Here is a 24,881-nt window from a genome sequence, read left to right as displayed (position 1 = left end):
GAGTGCCCTAGCCTACTGCAAAGCCTCCAGACCCTCAGTGTTTCAATAATTCAACAGTGTCTTAGCCTGCCTTCCAACCACCCACAGTTCCCTCTAGTCCCGCAGTGCCGTCCAGTCTCCCACAGTGTCCCTGCAAAGCTCCCATCCTCTAGGAGAGACTCCAGCAACCTTCAGAGATCGCTTCCAGGCCAGGGCCTCCCTCTTCCTGGGCATTAAGTCAGCTGCATATCCCTTAGTCTACCACAGTGACTGCCAGCTCCTATAGTACTCCAAAACTCCTATTATTGCCCACAGTGCCTCTTAACTCCCCTACCAGTCCCCCTCAACCTCCAACAGTACCAGCTAGGCTTCCAAAGTGCCCCTAAGCCTGCTGCAAAGCCTCAGCGTGACAATAATCCAACAGTGTCCCAGAGTGCCCTCCAAACTCCCACAAGGTCTCTAGTTCAAGTCCCACAGTGCCCACCAGCCTCCCATAGTGTCCCTGCAAAGCTCCCCCCCCCTTTGTGCCACCAATCCAACAGTGTCCCAGAGTGCCCCCCAACCTCCTACAGTGCTCCCTAGTCCCACAGTGACCTCCAGTGTCCCACAGTGACCCTGCAAAGCTCCCATCCTCTAGGAGAGACTCCAGCTCCCTCCAGAGACGGCTTACGGGCCAGGGACTCCCTCTTTCTGGTCGTCCAGTCAGTTGCAGATCCCTTAACTTATCACAGTGTCTCCCAGCACCTATAGTACCCCTAAGCTCCCATAATTGCCCACAGTGCCCCCCAAGCCCCACAAGTTCCCCTCAACCCCCTACCAGTTCCCATCAACCTCTAACAGTGCCAGCTAGCCTCCCAAAGCCCCCCCAGCCTGTCGCAAAGCCCCCAGCCCCCACCTGCCCCATGCCACCAATCTAACAGTGTCCCAGAGTGCCCCCCAACCTCCTACAGTGCCCCCTAGTCCCACAGTGCTCTCCAGTCTCCCACAGTGTCACTACAAAGCTCCTGTCTCTAGGATAGCTCTTTCCAGAGACGGCTTCCAGGACAGGGTCCCCTTTTTCCTGGGCGTCCAGTCAGCTACAGATCCCTTAACCTACCACAGTGCCTCCTGGCACTAGCTCCTATAGTACCCCCAAACTCCCATAATTGGCCACAGTGCACCTCAACCACCCTACCAGTCCCCCCCAACCTCCCAAAGTGCTCCCTAGCCCTCTGCACAGCCCCCAGTCCCACAGTGTGCCACCAATCCAACAGTCTGCCAGAGTGCCCTCCAACCTCCCACAGTGCCCCCTAACCCAAACAGCGCCATCTAGTCTACCACAGTGTCTCTGAAAAGCCCCCATCCTTTTGGAGAGACTCAATCCCCCTCCCCCCGGGAGACTCATTACCCCACAGTAGCCCCCAGCCCCCTTCAGCAATATGCATTTCAGTATATACTTTGCATTCCCATACTTTTGTTGTGTAAGTATGATTTTTTAATTAATGTATTTATTTATTTAATGTTGGGACATGGAGGGTTTTGGAGGAATCTACCGGACCCTGGTTTCAATAAGGTTGACCCCGCCCATAAAACTATTTAAATGTGAGCTGTGGTTATTAGCCAACTTTGACCTAAAACTAAAGACAAAACTTTTTTTTTTTTAATAGACTAATGATGGGTTTTTATCCCCTGGCAGTTTTTTTGGGGGGGGGTTTAGAGGAAGTGTGAGACATTCTTTGTACAGTAGTCAATATCCCATAGCTTAAACCACATACACACTTAATCTTGTGGTCAAATTGTTTACAGTGGTTGTAAACCCTTATATATACCCAGTGAAGTGACTATCCTAAGGTGATACAAAGAGATGAAACATCCTGCATAAGTTGTACCTGTTAATCTGCAGCCCCCTCTCTTCTACATCTGTTCAAATTACACAGATCGAAGGTTATTTCTCAGGTTCAGAAGGCAGGAAGTGGGGATCTGATGGCACACAATGCACAGCATAGAGCACACAGCTTGCTTTGGATTGAGACAAGTACACACTATCGAAGGATATGCTTTGTTCATTTTTAATTTTACAACCACTTTAAAGTCTCATTCACCAATTGTTCTTTTTTGGTTGTATATGCTAAAAGGAAGTGGTCTCCAAACTGCAGCCCTTTGCTTGCCTTTTTCTAGCCCTTGGGACACCACTCCACCAACTAACACCAATGATGGAGCCCCATTCTCCCTACTCACACCCTCAATGGAGCACTATTCCGCCAACTGACATCAATGATGGGGCACCATTCTCCTTACTGACACCATCAATGGAGCACTATTCCACCAACTGACACCAATGATGGGGCACCATTCTCCCTACTGACAACATCAATGGAGCACTATTCCACCAACTGACACCAATGATGGGGCACCGTTCTCCCTACTGACACCATCAATGGAGCACTATTCCACCAACTGACACCAATGATGAGGCACCGTTCTCCCTACTGACGCCATCAATGGAGCACTATTCCACCAACTGACACCAATGATGGGGCACCATTCTCCCTACTGACACCATCAATGGAGCACTATTCCACCAACTGACACCAATGATGGGGCACCATTCTCCCTACTGACACCATCAATGGAGCACTATTCCACCAACTGACACCAATGATGGGGCACCATTCTCCCTACTGACACCATCAATGGAGCACTATTCCACCAACTGACATCAATGATGGGGCACCATTCTCCCTACTGACAACATCAATGGAGCACTATTCCACCAACTGACACCAATGATGGGGCACCGTTCTCCCTACTGACACCATCAATGGAGCACTATTCCACCAACTGACACCAATGATGGGGCACCGTTCTCCCTACTGACACCATAAATGGGGCACTATTCTGATTGATATCGACAATGGGACACTATTCCTCCCATTAAAACCAATGATGGGGCACTGATCTCGGGGCATTTTCTACTTCCGCTGGCCACAGTCCGGACCCCCCCTAAAGCCTGAAGACAGTAAACTGGCCCTATGCTTGGAAAGTTTGGAGACCCCCGCTGTAAGTGATGGTGGTACAACCCTCTACTAGGGATGTAGCCTGTATTGTCTATTGTTACTTAGGTAGTTTACTGCAATCCGCTACCCTTTCCATAACAACGGAGTTCATTTTGCACAATGCATCCAGCATTATCAGAAGAATTATGCTAGAATGGGTATGTCTAGTTTTAAAGGTATACATTTCATTTAACAGCAGTCACAGCTGTTCTATATCTTCTCACCATTGCCTCTTTTTCCATCATACCTGTTGTTGTTCTTCAGCTTGATATGTCCATTGGGCTCCAGCTCCTGGCCATTCTTTAGCCATGTGATCTGAGGCGGTGGCTCTCCCTGGGCCAGACATGTGAAGATTGCTGTAGTGCCAACGGGCCGGGAAATGGACTGCGGGTGCTGGACAAACTCAGCTGGGGCTATAAGAGACAAAAAATATAGAAGAAAGGGCTAAATATGCACCATGGAGGGCTCCAAGCTGTCATTATAAGAGGACATAGAGAAAAAAATATAAAAGATGGAATCAGGACTGGGTTTGGTTTTCCTTGCAGGGATTTTTTTTTTTCCAGTGGGAACATGGTGGCATGCAGTTCCAGTCACTCCTCCAGCAATGAATGTATGTACTGGGTGCATTGGCGTGCTGGAGGGTCTGTTAATGTTGGGGGGGGGTGTAGTGTTGCGGGAGGGCAAAGCTCCCAACTGTCCCTGATTTTGAGGGACTGTCCCGCATTCGGATCAAAGTCCCTCTGTCCCTCATTCCTCCTCATCTGTCCCTCATGTTGGTCTGATCTATATAATTGTATATAAAATACACTACTTATCTATCAGAATGTGTTTCCCAGTGCTAAACCTTTCATCCAATTTCTAAATTGCTACGTTTGTAACTTCCAAAAGCCAATATAAAGCAATAGTAGTGATAAAAAAGCACTTGCGGGTTTTTTTTGTAAAATTCTTCTTTGAAGGGGCGTGGCAGGGGGTGTGTCCTATGCCTATATACTTTTGCTAATGGGTTCCCCTCATTCCCATCTCAGAAAGTTGGGAGGTATGGGAGGGGCCTATTGTTACTGTGGAGGATCTATTGCTGCTGAGGTGACTCTATTGCTGCTGCAGGGGATCCATTGTTGCTGGGGAATCTATTGTTGCTGGGGAATCTATTGTTGCTCGGGTGGATCTACTGTTTCTGGAGTGGTTCTATTGTTGCTGAAGGAGATCAAGTGTTGCTGGGGTGGACCTATTGTTGTTGGTGTGGATCTATTGTTGCTGGGGGGAAAAAAATTGTTGCTGGGGTGGATCTATTGCTGCTGGGTGAATTTATTGTTGCCGGGGACGATCAAAAGCTGCTGGGGAGGATCAAATGTTGCTGGGGGACCTGTTGATATCACCAGAACCCACAGAAAGTGGCTGGAAGCCGAGGTCTGAAGGTTTTTTTTCTTCTTATGCCCCGTACACACGGTCGGACATTGTTCGGACATTCTGACAGCAAAATCCTAGGATTTTTTCTGACGGATGTTGGCTCAAACTTGCCTTGCATACACACGGTCACACAAAGTTGTCGGAAAATCCGATCGCTCTGAACGCGGTGACGTAAAACACGTACGTCGGGACTCTAAACGGGGCAGTAGCCAATAGCTTTCATCTCTTTATTTATTCTGAGCATGCGTGGCACTTTGTGCGTCGGATTTGTGTACACACGATCGGAAATTCCGACAACGGATTTGCAGAGCTGTCACTTGTAAACACAGAAACCAGACTTCTGTGTTTACAAGTGATTGTGGTGAGCAGGCACCAAAGGGTCTGAGCCAGAGGTGGTGGAACTGAGTTCCACCAAGTTCCCCCTGAAAAAAAGCCCTGCTTAAAACACCCTCTGCTTTTCCTTTAGGGCATGTATAATTCTACTCTGTCTGTGAACATTTACTAAATCTACAGAGCAAATCTAAAACTACAGTATAACAATTATAAACGAATACAGCAAATAGAAAGATAAGACTGGTACCTCAATAAAAAAAACTATAGTGTTGCAATACAATATAATTGTCCATTCAATAAATTCTTAAAAGAAAGTAATTTTTCAAGTTCTTTTCTGTGTTGGATAGCCACTACATCTTTTTTTTTTTCTTATTTATAGATCTTTTTATGTATTTCCTTAATTTTTTCTTTTACATTTCTTAATATTCCAAAAATTATGACAACAAATTACAACTCGCCATGCCTCTTACTAAATACCTTGGACTGTCTACTTTCCAAAAAGGTTTTTTTTTTTTTTTTTTTTTTTTTGGGGGAGGGGGATATTTGGACTGTCCTGACATTTTTGGACCTCAACAAATGAGATTGTCTGTCAGTATATGAGGATTGATCAATTTTCAGATATATCCCATAGTTTGTGGTCTCTATAACTTTCCTACAGACTGAATAATATACACTGAGTTATTTTCACTAAATACCGTGTTTCCCTGAAAATAAGACCTACCCCGAAAATAAGACCTAGCGTTATTTTCCAGGAAGGCTGCAATATACAGTTGAACCTCGGATTACGGGCATAATCCATTCCAGGAGTATGCTCTTAATCCAAAGTACTCGCATATCAAAGTGAATTTTCCCATTGAAGTCAATGGAAACGAAAATAATTAGTTCCGCATTGACTTCAATGGGATGCAATACCGCAATTTATTTATTTGCAAAATTTTATAACAGGAACTAAGAAAAATACGTTTTTTTTTTTTTTTTCATTTTCTGTCTTTTTTTATGTTTATTTAGCAAAAAAAAAACACAGTAGTGGTTAAATGCCACTAAAAGAAAGCTCTAGTTGTGTGAACAAAATGCAAAAAATTTAGTTTGGGTATAGTGTTGTATGACCGCGCAATTGTCATTCAAAGTGTGAGAGCGCTGAAAGCTAAAAATTGGCCTGGGCAGGAAAGGGGTGAAAGTGCCCGGTATTGAAATGGTTAAGTTAATACATACTTGGATCGAATTTTTTTTTAAACCAGAGTTTAGTGTAGGTTTAACCTTCTATGAAGTAAGACTTGAAGATCTGTAGATGGGAGTGCGGTCACGGCACTTACAGGCACTACACTTGTCTCTTCATTCATTTGATCCGGAGATTTTCAGGTCTAACATTCGGGAGCTGGCACACTTCTCCTCCTCCCAGGCTTCGCTGGCAGCCAGCTCTCTGCTTAAATCACCAAAGACTTCTACGGGGCGGACGATTAATTTCGGTCCCCTGCAGAGCATTGAAAACAGAGGAGAGCCAGCTGTGCAAGTTTATACTCGCTGTATTCGGATAACGGGGGTAAGGGCATGACCAGTCTTCTCTACTTACCTGACCCCCATCTGGAGATATTTGGACCTTTTTTTCGTCAATTACAATATTGCTGTTTCAGAAGAAGTCAAAGCAAAATCTCAGTTTGGCAGCTGCCAACTAATCCTCACAGCGGGAAGAAAAATCCCTCTTTGAATGGCATCGGAATTATTCCTCGGATTAATCTCACCGGTGAGGAATCCTCTTAAAAATAGTTGGAGATGCCAATACTGCTAAGAAAAGCCTCTAATTAAGAATTGGCCACCTGCAATGGCAAGGAATTCCAATGTCTGATCCAACTTGAGTACTTTGTATACACACACCGGCCACTTTATTAGGTACACCTTGCTAGTATCGGGTTGGACCCCCTTTTACCTTCATTCTTGGTGGCAGAGATACAACAAGGTGTTGGGAACATTCCTCAGAGGTTTTGCACCATAGTGACATGATAACATCACACAGTTGCTGCAGATTTGTCTTTTCCGTTCCACTACATCCCAAAGGTGCTCTATTGGATGAGATGTGGTGAGTGTGGAGGCCATTGGAGTACAGGGACCTCATTGTCCAGTGGTGAGATGATTGGAGCTTTGTGACATGGGGCATTATCCTGCTGGAAGGAGCCATCAGAAGATGGGGACACTGTAGTCATAAAGGGATGGACATGGTCAGCAAAAATACTCAGGTAGGACATGGAGGTTAAATGATGCTCAATTGGTACTAAGGGGCCCAAAGTGTGCCAAGAAAATATCCCCCACATCATAACACCCCCACCACCAGCCTGAACCGGTGATACAAGGCAGGATGGATCCAAGCGCCAAATTCTGACCCCACCATCTGAATGTCGCAGCTGAAATCCAGACTCATCAGACCAGGCAACGTTTTTCCAATCTTCTATTGTCCAATTTGGTGATCCTGTGCAAATTGTAGCCTCAGTTTCCTGTTCTTAGCTGACAGGAGTGGCACCCGGTGTGGTTTTCTGCTGCTGTAGCCCTGCTGTAGAACCTGCTTCAAGGTTGGATGTGTTGTGCGTTCAGAGATGATATTCTGCATACCTAGGTTGTAACGAGAGGTTATTTGAGTTGCCGTTGCCTTTCTATCATCTCAAACCAGTCTGCCCATTCTCCTCTGACATCAACAAGGCATTTTCCTCCACACAACTGCCGTTCACTGGATATTTTCCCTTTTTATCCCACTATTCTCTGTGAACCTGAGAGATGGTTGTGCGTGAAAATCCCAGCAGATCAGCAGTTTTTGAAATACTCAGACCAGTCCATCTGGCACCAACAACCATGCCACGTTCAAAGTCACTTAAATCTCCATTCTGATGCTCTGTTTGGACTTCAGCAAGTTGTCTTCACCACGTCTAGCTGCCTAAAAGCATTGAGTTGCTGCCATGTGATTGGCTGAACAGCAGCTTCTGTTACCAAGCAATTGAACAGGTGTACCTAAAAAAGTGTCCGGTGAGTGTATCCGGCCTCGTATTGAAGTGGCTTTACCGGGATCATGGTTGAGACTAGAACTATGATTCCAGGACCGTTTTTTTCAGTAGGTAATTCTTTTATCATGTAAAAATGATCCAGCTGGCTATGCAGCCGCGGGATCGCTTTTACAGGCAACAGAAGGGCCCACCCCCCTCCCTCCTGCTGCTGCTTTTCCCAGGCTCTCCCGTGCCCCCGGGAGCCCAGGATTGATGCTACTGGTGGCATCGGAATCTGAACACTGAGTGGAAGGAACTGATGTGGTCCTCCCACTCTGTGATGTCGGAAACCAGAAGCAACAAGGATTTCATTGCCTCTTGGAATTCATCGCTGTTTCAGTTTGTTTATTTACACGCTGTTACCGGCTTGTAAATAAACAAATTCAGAAATTTGAAAATCCGAAGTTTCGGATTTCTGAATTTCCGAATTCCAAATTTTGGAATTTCCAACTTTCCGTATTTTCGCATTTTCGGAAATACGCAAATTTGGAAATTCGTAAATTCAGAAATCCGAAGATACAGATTTTCACATTTCTGAATTTCCGAATTTGTTTATTTACCAACCGGTAACGGCTGGTAAACAAACAAACTGAAACCGCAATGAATTGCAAGAAGCAATGAAATCCTTGTTGCTTAGAAAATACGGAAATTTGGAAATTCGAAAATTCGGAAAGTCAGGAAAATTCGGATTTTCACATTTCCGAATTTCCGAATTTTCACATTTCCGAATTTCGAATTTCCAAAATTTTTAATTTCCGAAATTTTCCTATTTCTGAAATTTCCAATTTCCGAATTTCCAATTTCCGAAATTTCGAAATTCCGAAATTTCGGAAATTTGAAATTCAGAAATTTCGGAAATTTGAAATTCAGAAATTTGATATTCAGAAATTTGAAATTCGGAAATTCTAAATTTGGAAATTCGGAATTTAGGAATTAGAAAAATTTGGAGATTCGTAAATGAACGAATTTGTCAAAATTCATAAAAAAACGAATTGGGTACTAAACGAATTGCACATGTCTAGCTCATGCACAAAGGCAAAAGCGCAAGTCGGTCCCACACACATACAGTGGGGCAAAAAAGTATTTAGTCAGCCACCAATTGCGCAAGTTCTCCCACTTAAAAAAAGATGAGAGAGGCCTGTAATTGTCATCATAGGTATACCTCAACTATGAGAGACAAAATGTGGAAACAAATCCAGAAAATCACATTGTCTGATTTTTGAAAGAATTTATTTGCAAATTATGGTGGAAAATAAGTTTTTGGTCCAATATCAAAAGTTAATCTCAATATCCTTTGTTGGCAATGACAGAGGTCAAAGGTTTTCTGTAAGTCTTCACAAGGTTGTCACACACTGTTGCTGGTATGTTGGCCCATTCCTCCATGCAGATCTCCTCTAGAGCAGTGATGTTTTGGGGCTGTGGCTGGGCAACACGGACTTTCAACTCCCTCCAAAGGTTTTCTATGGGGTTGAGATCTGGAGACTGGCTAGGCCACTCCAGGACCTTGAAATGCTTCTTATGAAGCCACTCCTTCATTGCCCGGGCGGTGTGTTTGGGATCATTGTCATGCTGAAAGACCCAGCCACGTTTCATCTCCAATGCCCTTGCTGATGGGAGGAGGTTTGCACTCAAAATCTCACGATACATGGCCCCATTCATTCTTTCATGTACACGGATCAGTCGTCCTGTTCCCTTTGCAGAGAAACAGCCCCAAAGCATGATGTTGCCACCCCCATGCTTCACAGTAGGTATGGTGTTCTTTGGTTGCAACTCAGCATTCTCTCTCCTCCAAACACAACGTGTTGTGTTTCTACCAAACAATTCTACTTTGGTTTCATCTGACCATATGACATTCTCCCAATCCTCTTCTGGATCATCCAAATGCTCTCTAGCAAACCTCAGACAGGCCCAGACATGTACTGGCTTAAGCAGGGGGACACGTCTGTCACTGCAGGATCTGAGTCCCTGGCGGCGTAGTGTGTAACTGATGGTAGCCTTTGTTACGTTGGTCCCAGCTCTCTGCAGGTCATTCGCTAGGTTCCCCCCCCCCCCCCCCGTGTGGTTCTGGGATTTTTGCTCACCGTTCTTGTGATCATTTTGACCCCACGGGGTGAGATCTTGTGTGGAGCCCCAGATCGAGGGAGATTATCAGTGGTCTTGTATGTCTTCCATTTTCTAATTATTGCTCCCACAGTTGATTTCTTCACACCAAGCTGCTTGCCTATTGCAGATTCAGTCTTCCCAGCCTGGTGCAGGTCTACAATTTTTTGTTTCTGGTGTCCTTCGACAGCTCTTTGGTCTTCACCATAGTGGAGTTTGGAGTGTGACTGTTTGAGGTTGTGGACAGGTGTCTTTTATACTGATAAGTTCAAACAGGTGCCATTAATACAGGTAATGAGTGGAGGACAGAGGAGCCTCTTAGCTCCCACGCCCATGCGTAGGAGTGACATCATTGCGGCTCCGGCCACTCACAGCGCCGGAGCCGCGAACCCGGAACACACGCCGAGGGGAAAATGTCAGCTCCCTCGGCGGTGACCGGGATCCGATGCCGACACCTCGAACGAAGGTAAGTATTTAATATTAATTATATTTATATTATATTTATATTATTTTATAATAAGTATGCGGTGCATACTAGCTCATTATGCCTTTGCCTTACAGGTTTTTATTTTATTTTATTTTTATTTTTTTGTGTGGGTATACAACCGCTTTAACCACTTCAATACCAGGCACATTTACCCCCCTCTTGCCCCAGGCCAATTTTCAGCTCTGTCACACTTTGAATGACAACTTTGCGATCGTGCAACACTGTATCCAAAAAAATGTCATAATTTTGTTTACACAAATAGAGCTTTCTTTTGGTGGTATTTATTCACCACTAAATAAATAAATAAATAAATAAACAAAAAAAGACTGAAAATTTAGAAAAAAAAAAAAAAAAACGTGTTTCTCTCTGTTTCTGTTATAAGATTTTGCAAATAAATAATTGTTCTTCATAAATTTTGCCCAACATGTATTCTGCTACATTTCTTTGGTGAAAATAACCCAAATCAGTGTGAATTATTTAGTATATAGGGAAGTTATAGAGTCTACAAACTATGGGATATATCTGAAAATGAATCAATCCTCATGTACTGACGACCATATCATTTCTTGAGGCCCTAACATGGCAGGATAGTACAAATACCCCCCCCCCCCCAAATGACCCCCTTTTTTGGAAAGTAGAAAGTCCAAGGTATTTAGTAAGAGGCATGGCAGGTTTTTTGAAGTTGTAATTTTATTTGTCATAATCTATTGGAAAATGAAGACGTTTTTTACATCCTGTCACCAGTGCAGTACAGCGTCATCATATAACTGGTGTGGCGGTGATCAGGGACACTGACTGGTGACAGTAGGAAAAAAAAAAGATGTTATCACTTTTTTACATTTTTTTTTTCATTACTTTTTTTTTTTTTTACAATTTTTTTTTTCAACACACTGCGATCAGAGCAATATAATGTTACCATAGTAACACTGTACTGCTCTGGGAAAGTGATCAGGATTTTTTTTTTTTTTTTATTTCACATTATGTTTGCTCATAGCAAGCATTTTACTGAATGAAACTGATTCATTCAGTCTGTTTTGTTGTGATTGGTTAAAGCTAATAACATGGTACAAATGGGCTTGTGATTGGCCCTGTCTGTACCATGTGATCGAATTGACCAATCACAGCTAGCAACACATCGGTATACATTGGATGGCTTGAAAGGAAGCCATCCATTGTGTACAACTGTCACATGACCTGATGTGATTCGCCACGGCGGTCACGTGGAACCGGCAACAAGCCGGTACTCGGGTCGGCCCCGCAATTGGCGCATCCTGACGGGATATGACATCCAGTCAGGATGGGAAAGCCACCGCCCGGCCGTCATTTTGTCTTTTCTGTACTGGACATAAGGTATGTTGATTTTAAACATATGCAGAACGAAAAAATTTGTTTTCTTTCATTTCAATTAGTTATTTACATAAATTTGTTTAGTTAAATTTGTTTCATTCGTTTTTGGATTCATTTAGTTTATTCATTTTCGAATCGATTCGAAAAGTTTTCGAATTCAAATACTTTTCCAATTTCCAAAAAGAATAAAATAGAATATAAAATAAAGGCATAGAATAGAAAAAAAATATATATTTTTTTTCTATTCTATTCCTTTATTTTTTTATTCTCTTTGGAAATTGGAAAACTTTTCGAATTTTGTCCGAATTCGAATTTCGTTATTTGAGATTCCTTTAAATTCGGTACTATTCTAATTCGGAAATTCGGATGCTGTCAGGGCTGGGCTCAGCCCTTCCTCCTCTGAGCTGGCCGCTCAGCTGTCGGCTAATTGTCAGCTCCTATCTCTCCACAGTTACTCAGCTGTTGATGATTTCCTGCTCGTCAGTGCTGCCTACTTGAGCCGTTCAGTCCAGTGGATCTCTGCCTTCGCCTTGGTCAACATTACAGAGACTATCTCCTGCGATCCTGTTCAAGACTTACTTTGCTGACATCCCTACTGGCTCCAGATCCTGCTTGCTGTTCCACTACATTGATCCCTGACTTCTGGCTTGTCTGACTATCCGTTCCGGTTACTGAACTTTGGCTATGTTTTGACTATATTTGTTCTTTTTACTTTTATTATTAAACAAGTGTGATTTAACTGTACTTCTGTCTCGGCCTGATCTCATGGTTTCTGACAGATACATCCGAATTTCCGAATAACGAAAATTCGTCCTAATTTTAATGTGGAACGAAACGAACCGCACAGGTCTAGCTGATTTTGGTTTGAGTTCCTTATAGTGACATAGGGCATTTCGGGGGTCTTTTTGGAGAGGGAATGAGTGCAATCTCTTTTATGTCATTCCAGACTAAGACACTTTGTATACCATCCCTGTCACTGGGACCTATATATACCTTGAACACAAGTTTTCTTAGGTATGTTTACATGTGGGGAATGTGCTATAGATGTGAATGGTTATTCTTGTCCCTGGACATGGGGGTGTATTAGCAATTTGCTTTTCTCTTTTTAGAGTGCCTTCCATTTAAACTTTTGGATTCAATGGCCTGGGCTGCTAACCCCTATGCGGTAGACCGATTTTGTGGCCCCTTGGTGAGGCTCCTCTGTCTGGCCTGTGTGCCCGTCCGGCATTCGTCATTAGGCGCCCAGTCTGTGCCTGATTGCTCTGGCAGGAATATAAAACGCCTTTAAGCGGCTCTTCTGAAGTCAATATATACTCATTGTAAGTGATCAGTCAATTATTATCAATAATAATAATAATAATAATCAGTCACATTTATATGAATTTTTTTATCATGATATAAATTATTGACTGTAAAAGACAGGTCATTTTGATATATTTTGGATGTATATTATGTGTATCTATTTCTTTTTCAGCAACTCTATTGTATCATTCCCCTCCAAGCCCCTGAAGAAGCCAACAAGGCGAAACACGTCGGATTTGTGTTTTTCCTCCCTCATGTGATAGATTGCCTTGTGAATAGTGATTTCATTTCTATATTTGAGTGATAGTTACATCTTTTCCTGGGGAGGAATTACTATGTTTGAGATGCATGGAGACTAGAGATGCATCGAAATTTTGGCCGCCGAAACCATTTCGCTCAGAGAGCATTACAGCCGGAGAGAGCGTCGTGTCAACATCGGAAGAAGAGAAGAGGGAAGAAGACAAGAAGGCAGAAGGCAGAAGTCCGGGCCACCGCTAGCAAAAGAGCGGCAGAAGATAGCGGAGGAGCCAGCAGAAGAGGTCGAACACTGGGAGAAGAGACCCCCGAAATCGAAAGAAGATCCCCCGAAGTCGGAAGAAGACCCCCGAAGTCGAAAGAAGACCCCCGAAGTCGGAAGAAGACCCCTGAAGTCGGAAGAAGACCCCCGGAGCTGTCTAATAAATTACTTTAAAAACCTGTGTAGTGTGTTTTTTTATTGACACTTTTTTCCCCAGGTGAATGGGTAGGGGTACGATGTACCCCATACTCATTCACATAGGGTGGGGGTCCGGGATCTGGGGGCCCCCTTATCAAAGGGGGCTCCCGGATTCCGATAAGCCCGCAGACCCCGACAACCAACGGCCAGGGTTGTCGGGAAGAGGCCCTTGTCCTCGTTAACATGGGGACATGGTGCTTTGGGGTGGGGTGGCGATGTTGAGGGCATGCGGCCTGGTACGGCTCAGGAGGGGCTGCATGCTCGGATAGGGGTCTGGTATGGATTTTGGGGGGGACCCCATGCCGTTTTTTTGGAGTAGGGGGTTCCCCTTACAATCCATACCAGACCTAAGGGCCTGGTATACCTCACGCTCGCCGCAATAGGAAAATGTGTTTTTCCTATTGCAGCGAGCGCAAGATGCAGTACCCTGCCCCTCCGTCGTATCTGGTCTGTCGGACCAGCATACAGACGAGCGGGCTTTCCGTCAGGAACTGAGTCCGGCGGAGCTACGACTAAGCAAGTTTCAAATCTAAAGTCCGTCGGATTTCCGACCGAAACGGCCTGTCGGAAGTCCGATGCAGCCCACACACGGTCGGATTGTCCGCCGGATTCGGTCCGTCGGACCAGTCCGGTCGGAAAGTCCGCCCGTGTGTACGCGGCATAGGAGGAGGTTTCAGCACTTATAAAGTCCCCATCATTTTTCTTTCTGTATGTCTTTACCTGGGGATGTGGTGATTTTCAACCGAGCTCATGTCAATGTTGACAAAATTCCTCTCACTAATATCAATGATGGGGCACTATTCAATCCATTAATAGCAATGATGAGGCACTATTCCTTCTACTAATAAAAATGAAGAGGCTCTATTCCTCCAATACCAATGATGGTGCACTATTCCTCCCACCGACGCCATTGATGGGGCACTATTCTTCCCACTAATACCAATGATAGGGCACTATTCCTCCCACTGATACCAATGATGGGGCACTATTCCTCCCACTGATACCAATGATGGGGCACTATTGTTCTAGCTAATACCAATGATGGGGCACTATTCCTCCCACTAATACCAATGATGGGGCACTATTCCTCCAACTAATACCAACGATGGGGTACTATTCCTCCAACTAATACGAATGATGGGGTACTATTTCTACCACTAATACCAATGATGGGTCACTACTTCTCCAACTAAAACCTATGATGGGGCACTATTCGATGCACTAATGCCAATGATGGGACACTATTCCTCCCACTGATACCAATGATGGGGCACTATTATTCTAACTAATACCAATGATGGGGTACTATTCCTCCCACTAATACCAATGATGGGGCACTACTTCTCCAACTAATACAAATGAAGGGGCATTATTCCTATCACTGATACCAATGATGGGGCACTACTTCTCCAACTAATAGCAATGAAGGAGCACTATTCCTCCTATTGATACCATGGGGCACTATTCCTCCAACTAATACCAATGATGGGGCACTACTTCTCCAAATAATACCAATGATGGGGCACTATTCCTCCAACTAATAGCAATGATGGGGCACTATTCCTACCACTATTACCAATGATGGGGCACTACTTCTCCAATTAATACCAATGATGGGGCACTATTCCTCCCACTAATACCAATGATGGGGCACTATTCCTCCAACTAATACCAATGATGGGGCACTATTCCTACCACTAATACCAATGATGGGGCACTATTTCTCCTCCTACAGACCACAGGCGATATGTTATTTTTCTTACTCTCGCTGACCACCAAGCCTGAGGAATTGTCTACTCTTACCTACACTGAGGCCTGTTCTGCGTTCCACACTGGTCACAGTCCAACCCCCCTAAAATCTGAAGAACAGTAAAACTGGCCCTTTGTATAGAAAGTTTGGAGACCCCTGAACTATGCGATCGTCTAAAGAACCGCCACGATTTCTAGAGTAAAAACCACCATTTGTTTCCTTTTTCTTCTTTTTCATGTAAAGTAATGATTATGTTACAGAAGCCTAAAACGTCTTCAAAAAGTCTAGATCTCCTTTAAATTCGCCGCAGAAGCCTAAAAGAATGTACAGCAGATATATCATAGGCAGAAAACACGGAGGCGTTCTTCGCTCCCACCCTCGGCATCCACCATTCTTCACCCAGGCCATGGCCAGATGGCCGGCTCCCCCTCAATGGCGGACGGTAATTTGCGCTTTTATAGGAGCGGCGGTGAAAGATGCCGGAGAGGAATGTGGGTGGATGTGAACACTGCTGTACATTCAATGCAAAGATCTCCCCCATTGTCGGGGGGGCTTTGTGTCTTTCTTTTTCTCTACAAGGAAAAGCGGCGCTGGGAAAAAAAAAAAAAATCTGAACATTCAGGGAAGAACTCGAGAGGGTCGATATATTAAACACAATCACCGCCGCCGAAACTGCCCGGAGTTCAAAACTTTTCACTGCGTTAAATAGCGGCGGCATTTGTAATTTAATGGAAGAGGAATCAGCGGGGGAAATGCAAAGAAGTAATCACACGGCAGAACCGCGAGACGAGACGCTCCCTCTTCACCAGATAAAGATCTATTCCTGTCTTCTTTCATCCCAGATATTCACAATTTTCCTTTTTTTTTTTTTTTCAAAGCAAAATTAGGTTATGAGAGGACAAGTTCTGGATTCAAGAATCTTGCATGTAGGCCTACATACAAGTAATGGTGTTTGCTTAAAAAGGTATTAAACCTCAAAACTAAAAATGTTATATACAGTGGAACCTCGGATTACGAGCATAATCTGTTCCAGGAGTACGCTCGTAATCCAATGTACTCGCATATCAAAGCGAGTTTTCCCTTTGAAGTTAATGGAAAGGAAAATAATTTGTTCCGCATTGACTTCAATGGGATGCAATACCGCATGCGGCCAGAGGCGGGCGGGGGGCGCCGGAGAGCCTCGGAAACGGCCAAAAAGGCCCGAGGGACACTTCGGCAGACCTCAGCAAACCTCGGAAAGACTCCGTTCACGAGCCTTTCCGAGGTTTGCCGAGGTCAGTCGAACTGTCCTCGGGCCTTTCCGTACGGCAACTTTCGGCTCTGCTCCTGCGCCCCGCCACCTCAGGCCAAAAGCGGTACTGCACACCGCTTTTGGCCTGAATCCTGCTCGTTTTGCGAGACAACACTCGCAAACCGACTTAGGAATTTTAGAAATACAGTGCTTGGTTTGCGAAACGCTTGTTAACCGCATTACTCGCAAACCGAGGTTCCACTGTATTGCAGCTTACCAACCCTTAGATGTGGTGGCTGCATTTGTTTTATTTTTAATTTTTTTTCTTCCTATTTCTATTTCTAGCGCTAATACGCTGCAAGGCAGTGGTCATCTTGGAGGTGTGTTTGGGGTCGTTATGTTGGAATACTGCCCTGCGGCCCAGTCTCCGAGGGGAGGGGATCATGCTCTGCTTCAGTATGTCACAGTACATGTTGGCATTCATGGTTCCCTCAATGATCTGTAGCTCCCCAGTGCCGGCAGCACTCATGCAGCCCCAGACCATGACACTCCCACCACCATGCTTGACTGTAGACAAGACACACTTGTCTTTGTACTCTTCACCTGGTTGCCACCACACATATTTGACACCATCTGAACAAAATAAGTTTATCTTGGTCTCATCAGACCACAGGACATGGTTCCAATAAATAAATAATAATAAAATATTTACAAATATGTGACGGGTGTACTCACTTTTTGTGAGATACTGTAGCAATGTATGTCATTGCTATAAGCAAGCATTTTACCGAATGAAACTGATTCATTCAGTTTGTTTTGTTTTGATTAGCTGTGATTGGCCAGGGCTAATCACATGATATAGATGGGCTGTGATTGGCCCTGTCTCAGGGACGTGCAGTCGGGGGAGGAAGGTGAGGCAAAGCCTCACCTGCCGTGAACATTAAAAAAAAAAAAATAATAATCAAGCTTTGAGGGTCGAAGCTCGGCGACCTGAGGTCACAGAGACCCCCAAATGTGGGGGGTAGGTAGCCTAAGTTTGTTTTGTTTTGATTAGCTGTGATTGGCCAGGGCTAATCACATGGTATAGATGGGCTGTGATTGGCCCTGTCTCAGGGACGTGCAGTCGGGGGAGGAAGGTGAGGCAGAGCCGTGCCGTGAACATTAAAAAAAAATAAAAAATAATCGAGCTTTGAGGGTCGAAGCTCGGCGACCTGAGGTCACAGAGACCCCCAAATGTGGGGGGTAGGTAGCCTAAGTCCTACCCCACCACTGGTAAAAATGGGGCTCTTACGACCTATGGTTCCAGAGATACGGGCCTCCTTGCGCAGCCTGTCAGAAGCTACATACAGATCAGCCAGTTTAAATACAAGCTGGCACATTTTGTTTGCAGCAGACTGAGAGGATGAGCTCACAGTGCCTCTCCTCACTTCTTGTCAGAGGCACTGAGCTCAATGAACAGCTTGGAGCCTCGGACCAATGGTAAAGTACCATTAGCCCCAGCTGTCCAATAAAAATGCTGCAGTGGAGGCACGCCTCTCACTGCAGTGTCATAGAAGGGGGCGTGTGTCTAAAAGACAAATACTCCCTTCCAGCCCAGCCCTCTTAACTAGAAGGAAATACACGTGTTTATGTGTATAAGATGTACCCACAATCCCATGTTTTTCTCACACAATTAAGAAGGAGAAGGAGAATCTGCTGCTGTTGAAAAGGTACAAGCTAAATCATATATTTATATGCTATATGTTAAGATAATAATGTATTATTTATCTATTTACTGTGAAATTACTGGTTGGAAGTAATAATTTCAAACTTCAGTAATTTGTCTCGTAAGCCGCCTGCTTGAGTACAGATTTTGAAAATATAGTAAATTACCTTAAAAACAATATATAATAATTATTTGTAGATTACTTAGTTATGGTTATTAACCCCTTGCCACCCAGGCCAATTCTGACACTTCTCTCCTACATGTAAAAATCATCATTTCTTTTCTAGAAAATTACTCAGAACCCCCAAACATTATATATATATATATTGTTTTAGCAGAAACCCTTGGGAATAAAATGGTGGTCGTTGCAAATCTTTATGTTACAGGGTATTTGCGCAGCAATTTTTCAAACGCGTTTTTTTTTTTTTTTTTAAACTGTTCCATGAATATTTAAAAAAAACACTAAAGATAACCCAATTAGTTTGTATAATGTGAAAGAGGATGTTACCCCAAGTAAATAGATACCTAACATGTCACGCTTTAAAATTGTGTAATGGCGCCAAACTCCAGTATGTAAATCCCCATAGGCGACGCTTTTAATTTTTTTTACAGGTTACATGTTTAGAGTTACAGAGGAGGTCTAGTGCTAGAATTATTGCTCTCACTCTAACATTCGCGGCGTATGTAACTTGTGTTTGTCTGGCTCTGATACTAGCCAGTACCTCACCAGCCACTGACCTCACCGCACGTCCCTGCCCTGTCTGTACCGTGGGATCACATTGGACAATCACAGCTAACAACACAATTATACACAATGGATGACTTGAAAGGAAGCCATCCATTGTGTACAACTGTCACGTGACCTGCTGTGATTGGTTACAGCGGTCACATGGTACCGGCAGCGAGCTGCTACACCGATCAGTTGGCTGTTTGTTTGTTTTTGTTATTTTTTTTAACATGTGACCAGCAGCAGAGGACTAGAAGTTCCTCCTGCTTCTGTTTCCCTGCAGACAGGCTGAGAGAGAGCTGGGTCATGTGACATATGTGTAGGGGTTGGGGTAGACGTGGCGTCACAGATACTCCCGCAGAGGCACCATCCCCTAAAAATATGCGACTTTTTTTCAAAACAGGGTTTAGAACAGAGTGGGACTTTGATTGTGCCTCAGGGGAGTATAATAAAAAAATATACACATACTTGATTTTATAGAAAAACATACAAATTTTTTTCAATAGCCAAACGGCAGTACCTTCTGAGAATAAACAAGTTAAAATGAGTTGCAGTCTTGGAATTTTGAAGTTGGGGGTGTGCCAGTCCCAGACAAAATAGAGAAGATGCGGCCTACGCGTTTCGCGGACAATTCCACTTCGTCAGGGCCTTGAGAGTAGCGGCACAGTGGATAAATTCTAAAAATATCAATGAACTCTAAAAATATCATGTGACAGCTGGTTATCCATTAGAAAAAAGGTACTTAGATATTTAGTTTTTTATTAAAATAATTACAGTGCCGTAATCCATATACAGAAACAGAAGGGACAATGTAAATTATACAGTGTGCGTTTAGTATTATTTTAGATGCCATAACCCTGAAAATCGAAAAAGGTTTTACTTATATGGATAAATACGTATAAAAATGATTACTCCTACTAGCTGCACTGAAAAGGAGATCATTAACCACTTGCCAACCGCCGCACGCCGATATACGTCGGCACAATGGCAGCGGTGGGCAAATGGGCGTACCTGTACGTCCCCTTAAATTGGTGGGGTTAGCGGGCGCGCGCCCCCCAGCCGCGTACAGCGTGACCCGCGGACTCAGTGTCCGCCGGTCTCCCGACGATCGTGTCACGGAGACGCAGAACGGGGAAGTGTCTATGTAAACAAGGCATTTCCCCGTTCTGCCTAGTGACATCGGGAGCAGTGATCGCTGTCATGTGAGTTGTAGCCCCACCCCCCCACAGTTAGAATCACTCCCTAGGACACACTTAACCCCTTCATCGCCCCCCCCCCCCTAGTGTTTAACCCCTTCCCTGCCAGTGTCATTTACACAGTAATCAGTGCATTTTTATAGCACTGATCGCTGTATAAATGACACTGGTCCCAAAATAGTGTCAAAAGTGTGCGATGTGTCCGCCATAATGTCGCAGTCATAATAAAAATCACAGATCACCGCCATTATTACCAATAAAAAAAAATAATAATAAAAATGCCATAAATCTATCCCCTATTTTGTAGATGCTATAACTTTTGCACAAACCAATTAATACACGCTTATTGTGATTTTTTTTTTTACCAAAAATATGTAGAAGAATACATATCGGCCTAAACTGAGGGAAAAAAATATTTTTTTTGTATATTTTTGGGAATATTTATTATAGCAAAAAGTAAAAAATATTGCTTTTTTTTTCAAAATTGTCGCTCTTTTTTTTGTTTATAGCGCAAAAAATAAAAAAACGCAGAGGTGATCAAATACCACCAAAAGAAAGCTCTATTTGTGGGAAAAAAAAGGACGTCAATTTTGTTTGGGGGCAACGTCGCACGACCGCGCAATCGTCAGTTAAAGCGACGCCGTGCCGAATCACAAAAAAGTGCTCTGGTCAGGAAGGGGGTAAAATCTTCCGGGGTTGAAGTGGTTAACCTTGTAGTTACATGTTCATGCCTTGTGATTGACATATCCCTTCCTTCCCCATACATGGCCAGATGGACCTGATAAGCTGTGGCTCTGGGTGCGTCCTGCGGAGGGGCTCCTGTTTGGCGTTTCTTTATGATCGGACAGATAGGCAGGGTTTGTACTAGTGCATTTCAGCAAACAAAAAAACAGAAAAGCACAGGTGGGTACTTCAGAGGAGCTCTAAAGTGCACTCAAATTCACAGAAGAGTTCTACAAATACGGCACGACGGTCTTCAGGATTAAGTGCCAAGCTGCAACCCTTTTCAGAATCTGTGACATTCCACAATGCTTTTCAGAAAGCCACCAAGTACCTTCCATGTGACAAGAGCAGAAACCACTCACAGGACTTCAAGGGTCTCAGGTATAGTAAACCTCAAGAGCTCCCTGAACCATGACCACAAAGTCAACCAAGACAGCCGAGGACGAGGTACAATCCACTCTACATCATAGGTCACCTGAGAACTTCTTTCCCAGGCAGCCCCGACCAGACGCTTCCCATGGAGCCCCAGATCCATGGATGTTCTCCCGTTGTCGAAGAGCTCCATTTGATTAAACATGAAACCAGTGTTCCTCAACCTTTCTCCAGCCAGGGCGCCCCTTAAAAAGGATTTTCAGTCTTGAGGCACCCCCAGTTTAGGGCTTGGTTCACACTACTGCTGCATATCAAAGTTTCACGAGTTCTCGACACACAGACACAACTACACTGCTCTTCAGCAGAGGCACAGGGGTGTCATTCATTTCACCGCACATTTACTGCGGCAGGGTGGCCCGGCTGCGTGAAACAATGTACCTGTACGTTGTTTCCTCTTTGGGGTGTGGGGAGCATGCGCCGCCGGTGACCCGCTCCCCCCCCCCCACTGTGACTGGACACAGCAGTAGCCAACCAGCAGGTCCGGCGGCCACTGGGACCCACTGATCATTCACTGGAGAGGCAGAACAGCGGTCTGCCTATGTAAAAAAAGGCAGACCACCGTTTTGTCAGAGAGGAAGAGAGAGATCTTGTGTTCCTGCCAATCAGGAACACAGATCTCTCTCTTCCTCCAGTTAAACCATCCCCCACACAATTAGAAATCACTCCCTAGGAGCATACTTAAAGTGGTGTTCCAGCCGAAATTATGGTTTTTAAATAAAAATACCCCTATAATACACAAGCTTAATGTATTCTAGTAAAGTTAGTCTGTAAACTAAGGTCTGTTTTGTTAGTTTATAGCAGTAGTTTGTTATTTTATAAACTTACAGCAGGCCGTGGCCATCTTAAGTGTGGGCATCTGAAGCCAGACTGTATTTCTTCCTGGAGCTCATCCTTGCAGATCTCGCACATGCTCAGTGCAGCACAAGGCGTGTAATAGGTTTCAGGTCAGGTTTCCATAGCAACGGCAGTGTCAGAGGATGTTGCCGCCCCTTCCCAGAAGGCACTGCAAACAGGAAATGATGCGATGGGCCGCGGCCAGGGAGGAGGAAGTGAAAAATGAATTCAGCAGATATACAGTAGGTGCTGAGAATTTTTTTTTTTAAATATCCAATTTGTTTACAGTGCACAGTTTAGTGAGGGATGCTAAAGAGTTGTAAAAGTTGGTGGAACTCCACTTTAAGCCTCGTACACACGATCGGATTTTCGTCCAGGGATTGTGTGATGACAGACTGTTTGCCTAAAATCCGACCGTTAGTACGCTCCACCAGACAATTGTTGTCCAAATTTCGGCCAACAAACGTTGGACGGCGGGCTAGTAAATTTTCGTCGGACAGCGGTCTGTTGTCAGATTTTCCTATCGTGTGTACACAAGTCCGTCACACAAAAGTCCAAAGCACAAAGACGCATGCTCGAAATCAATGGTCACCAAACACGACATTAGCAGAAGGTACCCAAAGGGTGGCGCACAAGAGCTGAAATTCCACGTAGCACTACGTTCGTGTTGGTTGGCCGACAATTAAGTGCCGTTGGTATGCAAGACAAGATCCTGGCACACTCCCTTCGCTTTGTTGACCAACCATCCGATCGTGTGTACAAGGCTTTAATCCCTTTGATCGCCCCTGATGTTAACCCCTTCCATGCCAGTGTCATTTATACAGTGACAGTGCATTTTTTTTTTTTTTAGCATTGATCACTGTATTGATGTGACTGGTCCCCAAAAAGTGTCTGATTTGTCCGCCGCAATGGCGCATTCCCGCAAAAAAAAAAAGCGCTGATCGCCGCCATTACTAGTAAAAATAAAAATGCCATAAAAATATCCTGTAGTTTGTAGACGCGATAACTTTTGCACAAACCAATCAATATACGCTTATTGGAGTTGTTTTACCAAAAATATGTAGCAGAATACATATTGGCCTAAATTGATGAAGAAATTCGTTATTTTTTTTTAACCACTTCAGCCCCGGAAGATTTTACCCCTTTCCTGACCAGAGGCACTTTTTGCGATTCGGCACTGCGTCGCTTTAACTGACAATTGCGCGGTCGTGCGACACTGTGCCCAAACAAAATGGACGTCCTTTTTTTTCCCACAAATAGAGCTTTCTTTTGGTGGTATTTGATCACCTCTGCGGTTTTTATTTTTTGCTCTATAAACAAAAAAAGAGCGACAATTTTGAAAAAAACGCAATATTTTTTACTATAATAAATATCCCCAAAAATACATATATAAAAAAAATTTTTTTTTTCCTCAGTTTAGGCCGATACGTATTCTTCTACATATTTTTGGTAAAAAAAAATCACAATAAGCGTATATTGATTGGTTTGCGCAAAAGTTATAGCGTCTACAATATAGGGGATAGATTTATGGAATTTTTTTTTTCTATTCATTTTTTTTTGTTACTAGTAATGGCGGCGATCTGCAATTTTTATCGTGACTGCGACATTATGGCGGACACATCGGACAATTTTGACACATTTTTGGGACCGTTGTCATTTATACAGCGATCAGTGCTATAAAAATGCACTGATTACTTTGTAAATGACACTGGCAGGGAAGGGGTTAACACTAGGGGGGCGATCAAGGGGTTAACTGTGTTCCCTAGTGTGTGTTCTAACTGAAAGGTGGAGGGGACTGTGTAGGGGAGATGACAGATCGCTGTTTATACTCTGTATGAACAGACGATCTGTCTCTTCTCCCCTCAGGGATCCGGAAACTGCACTCACATCGGCTCTGTGGGCGAGCGGAGGGGGGGGGGGGGGGGCGCGCCCCTAGTGGCCACAGGGTGAAGCGACGTTACATAATGTTGTTTCGCCCAGCCGTGCCATTCTGCCGCAGTACCTGCGGGGGGGGGCTGGTTGGCAAGTGGTTAATTTTTTGCAGAATGTAAATTTTTTTTTTCCCCAAAATTTTCGCTCTTTTAGTTTATAGCACAAAAAATAAAAACCGCAGAGGTGATCAAATACCACCAAAAGAAAGCTCTATTTGTGAGGGAAAAAAGTACATTTTATTTGGGTACAGCGTCGGACGACTGCGCCATTGACAGTTAACGCGGTGCCATGGCCTGGTCATGAAGGGGGTGAAACCTTCCAGGGCTGAAGTGGTTAATATGTAAATAGTTTGATGTCAAATTGTAAATAGTTCACTGTATATGTCCATAGTCTGAATGCACTTTAACCACTTGCCCACTGGGCACTTAAACCCCCTTCCTAAGGGCCCTTTCACACTGGGGCGGTCTGCAGGCGCTATTGCGCTAATAATAGCGCCTGCAAACTGACCCGAAACAGCCGCTGCTGTCTCTCCAGTGTGAAAGCCCCGAGGGCTTTCACACTGGAGCGATGCGCTAGCAGGACGGGAGAAAAAGTCCTGCTAGCAGCATCTTCGGAGCGGT

General features: G+C 44.2%; 1 protein-coding gene across 1 annotated transcript in view; it reads right to left on the bottom strand.

Moving 5' to 3' along the window:
• IGDCC3 (immunoglobulin superfamily DCC subclass member 3) overlaps nt 1–24,881 on the bottom strand; it is a 272,243-nt gene that overhangs the window by 60,811 nt on the left and 186,551 nt on the right. The window contains exon 7 of the mRNA XM_073618325.1: nt 3,262–3,427. Coding sequence (XP_073474426.1) covers nt 3,262–3,427 — 166 coding nt within the window. The remainder of the gene's footprint in view (nt 1–3,261; nt 3,428–24,881) is intronic.

This window comes from Aquarana catesbeiana, linkage group LG03, assembly GCF_042186555.1.
Source record: "Aquarana catesbeiana isolate 2022-GZ linkage group LG03, ASM4218655v1, whole genome shotgun sequence".
Classification (NCBI taxonomy): domain Eukaryota; kingdom Metazoa; phylum Chordata; class Amphibia; order Anura; family Ranidae; genus Aquarana; species Aquarana catesbeiana.
The sequence above is the reverse complement of the archived record's forward strand: the minus strand, read 5'-3'. Positions and strand labels throughout refer to the sequence as shown.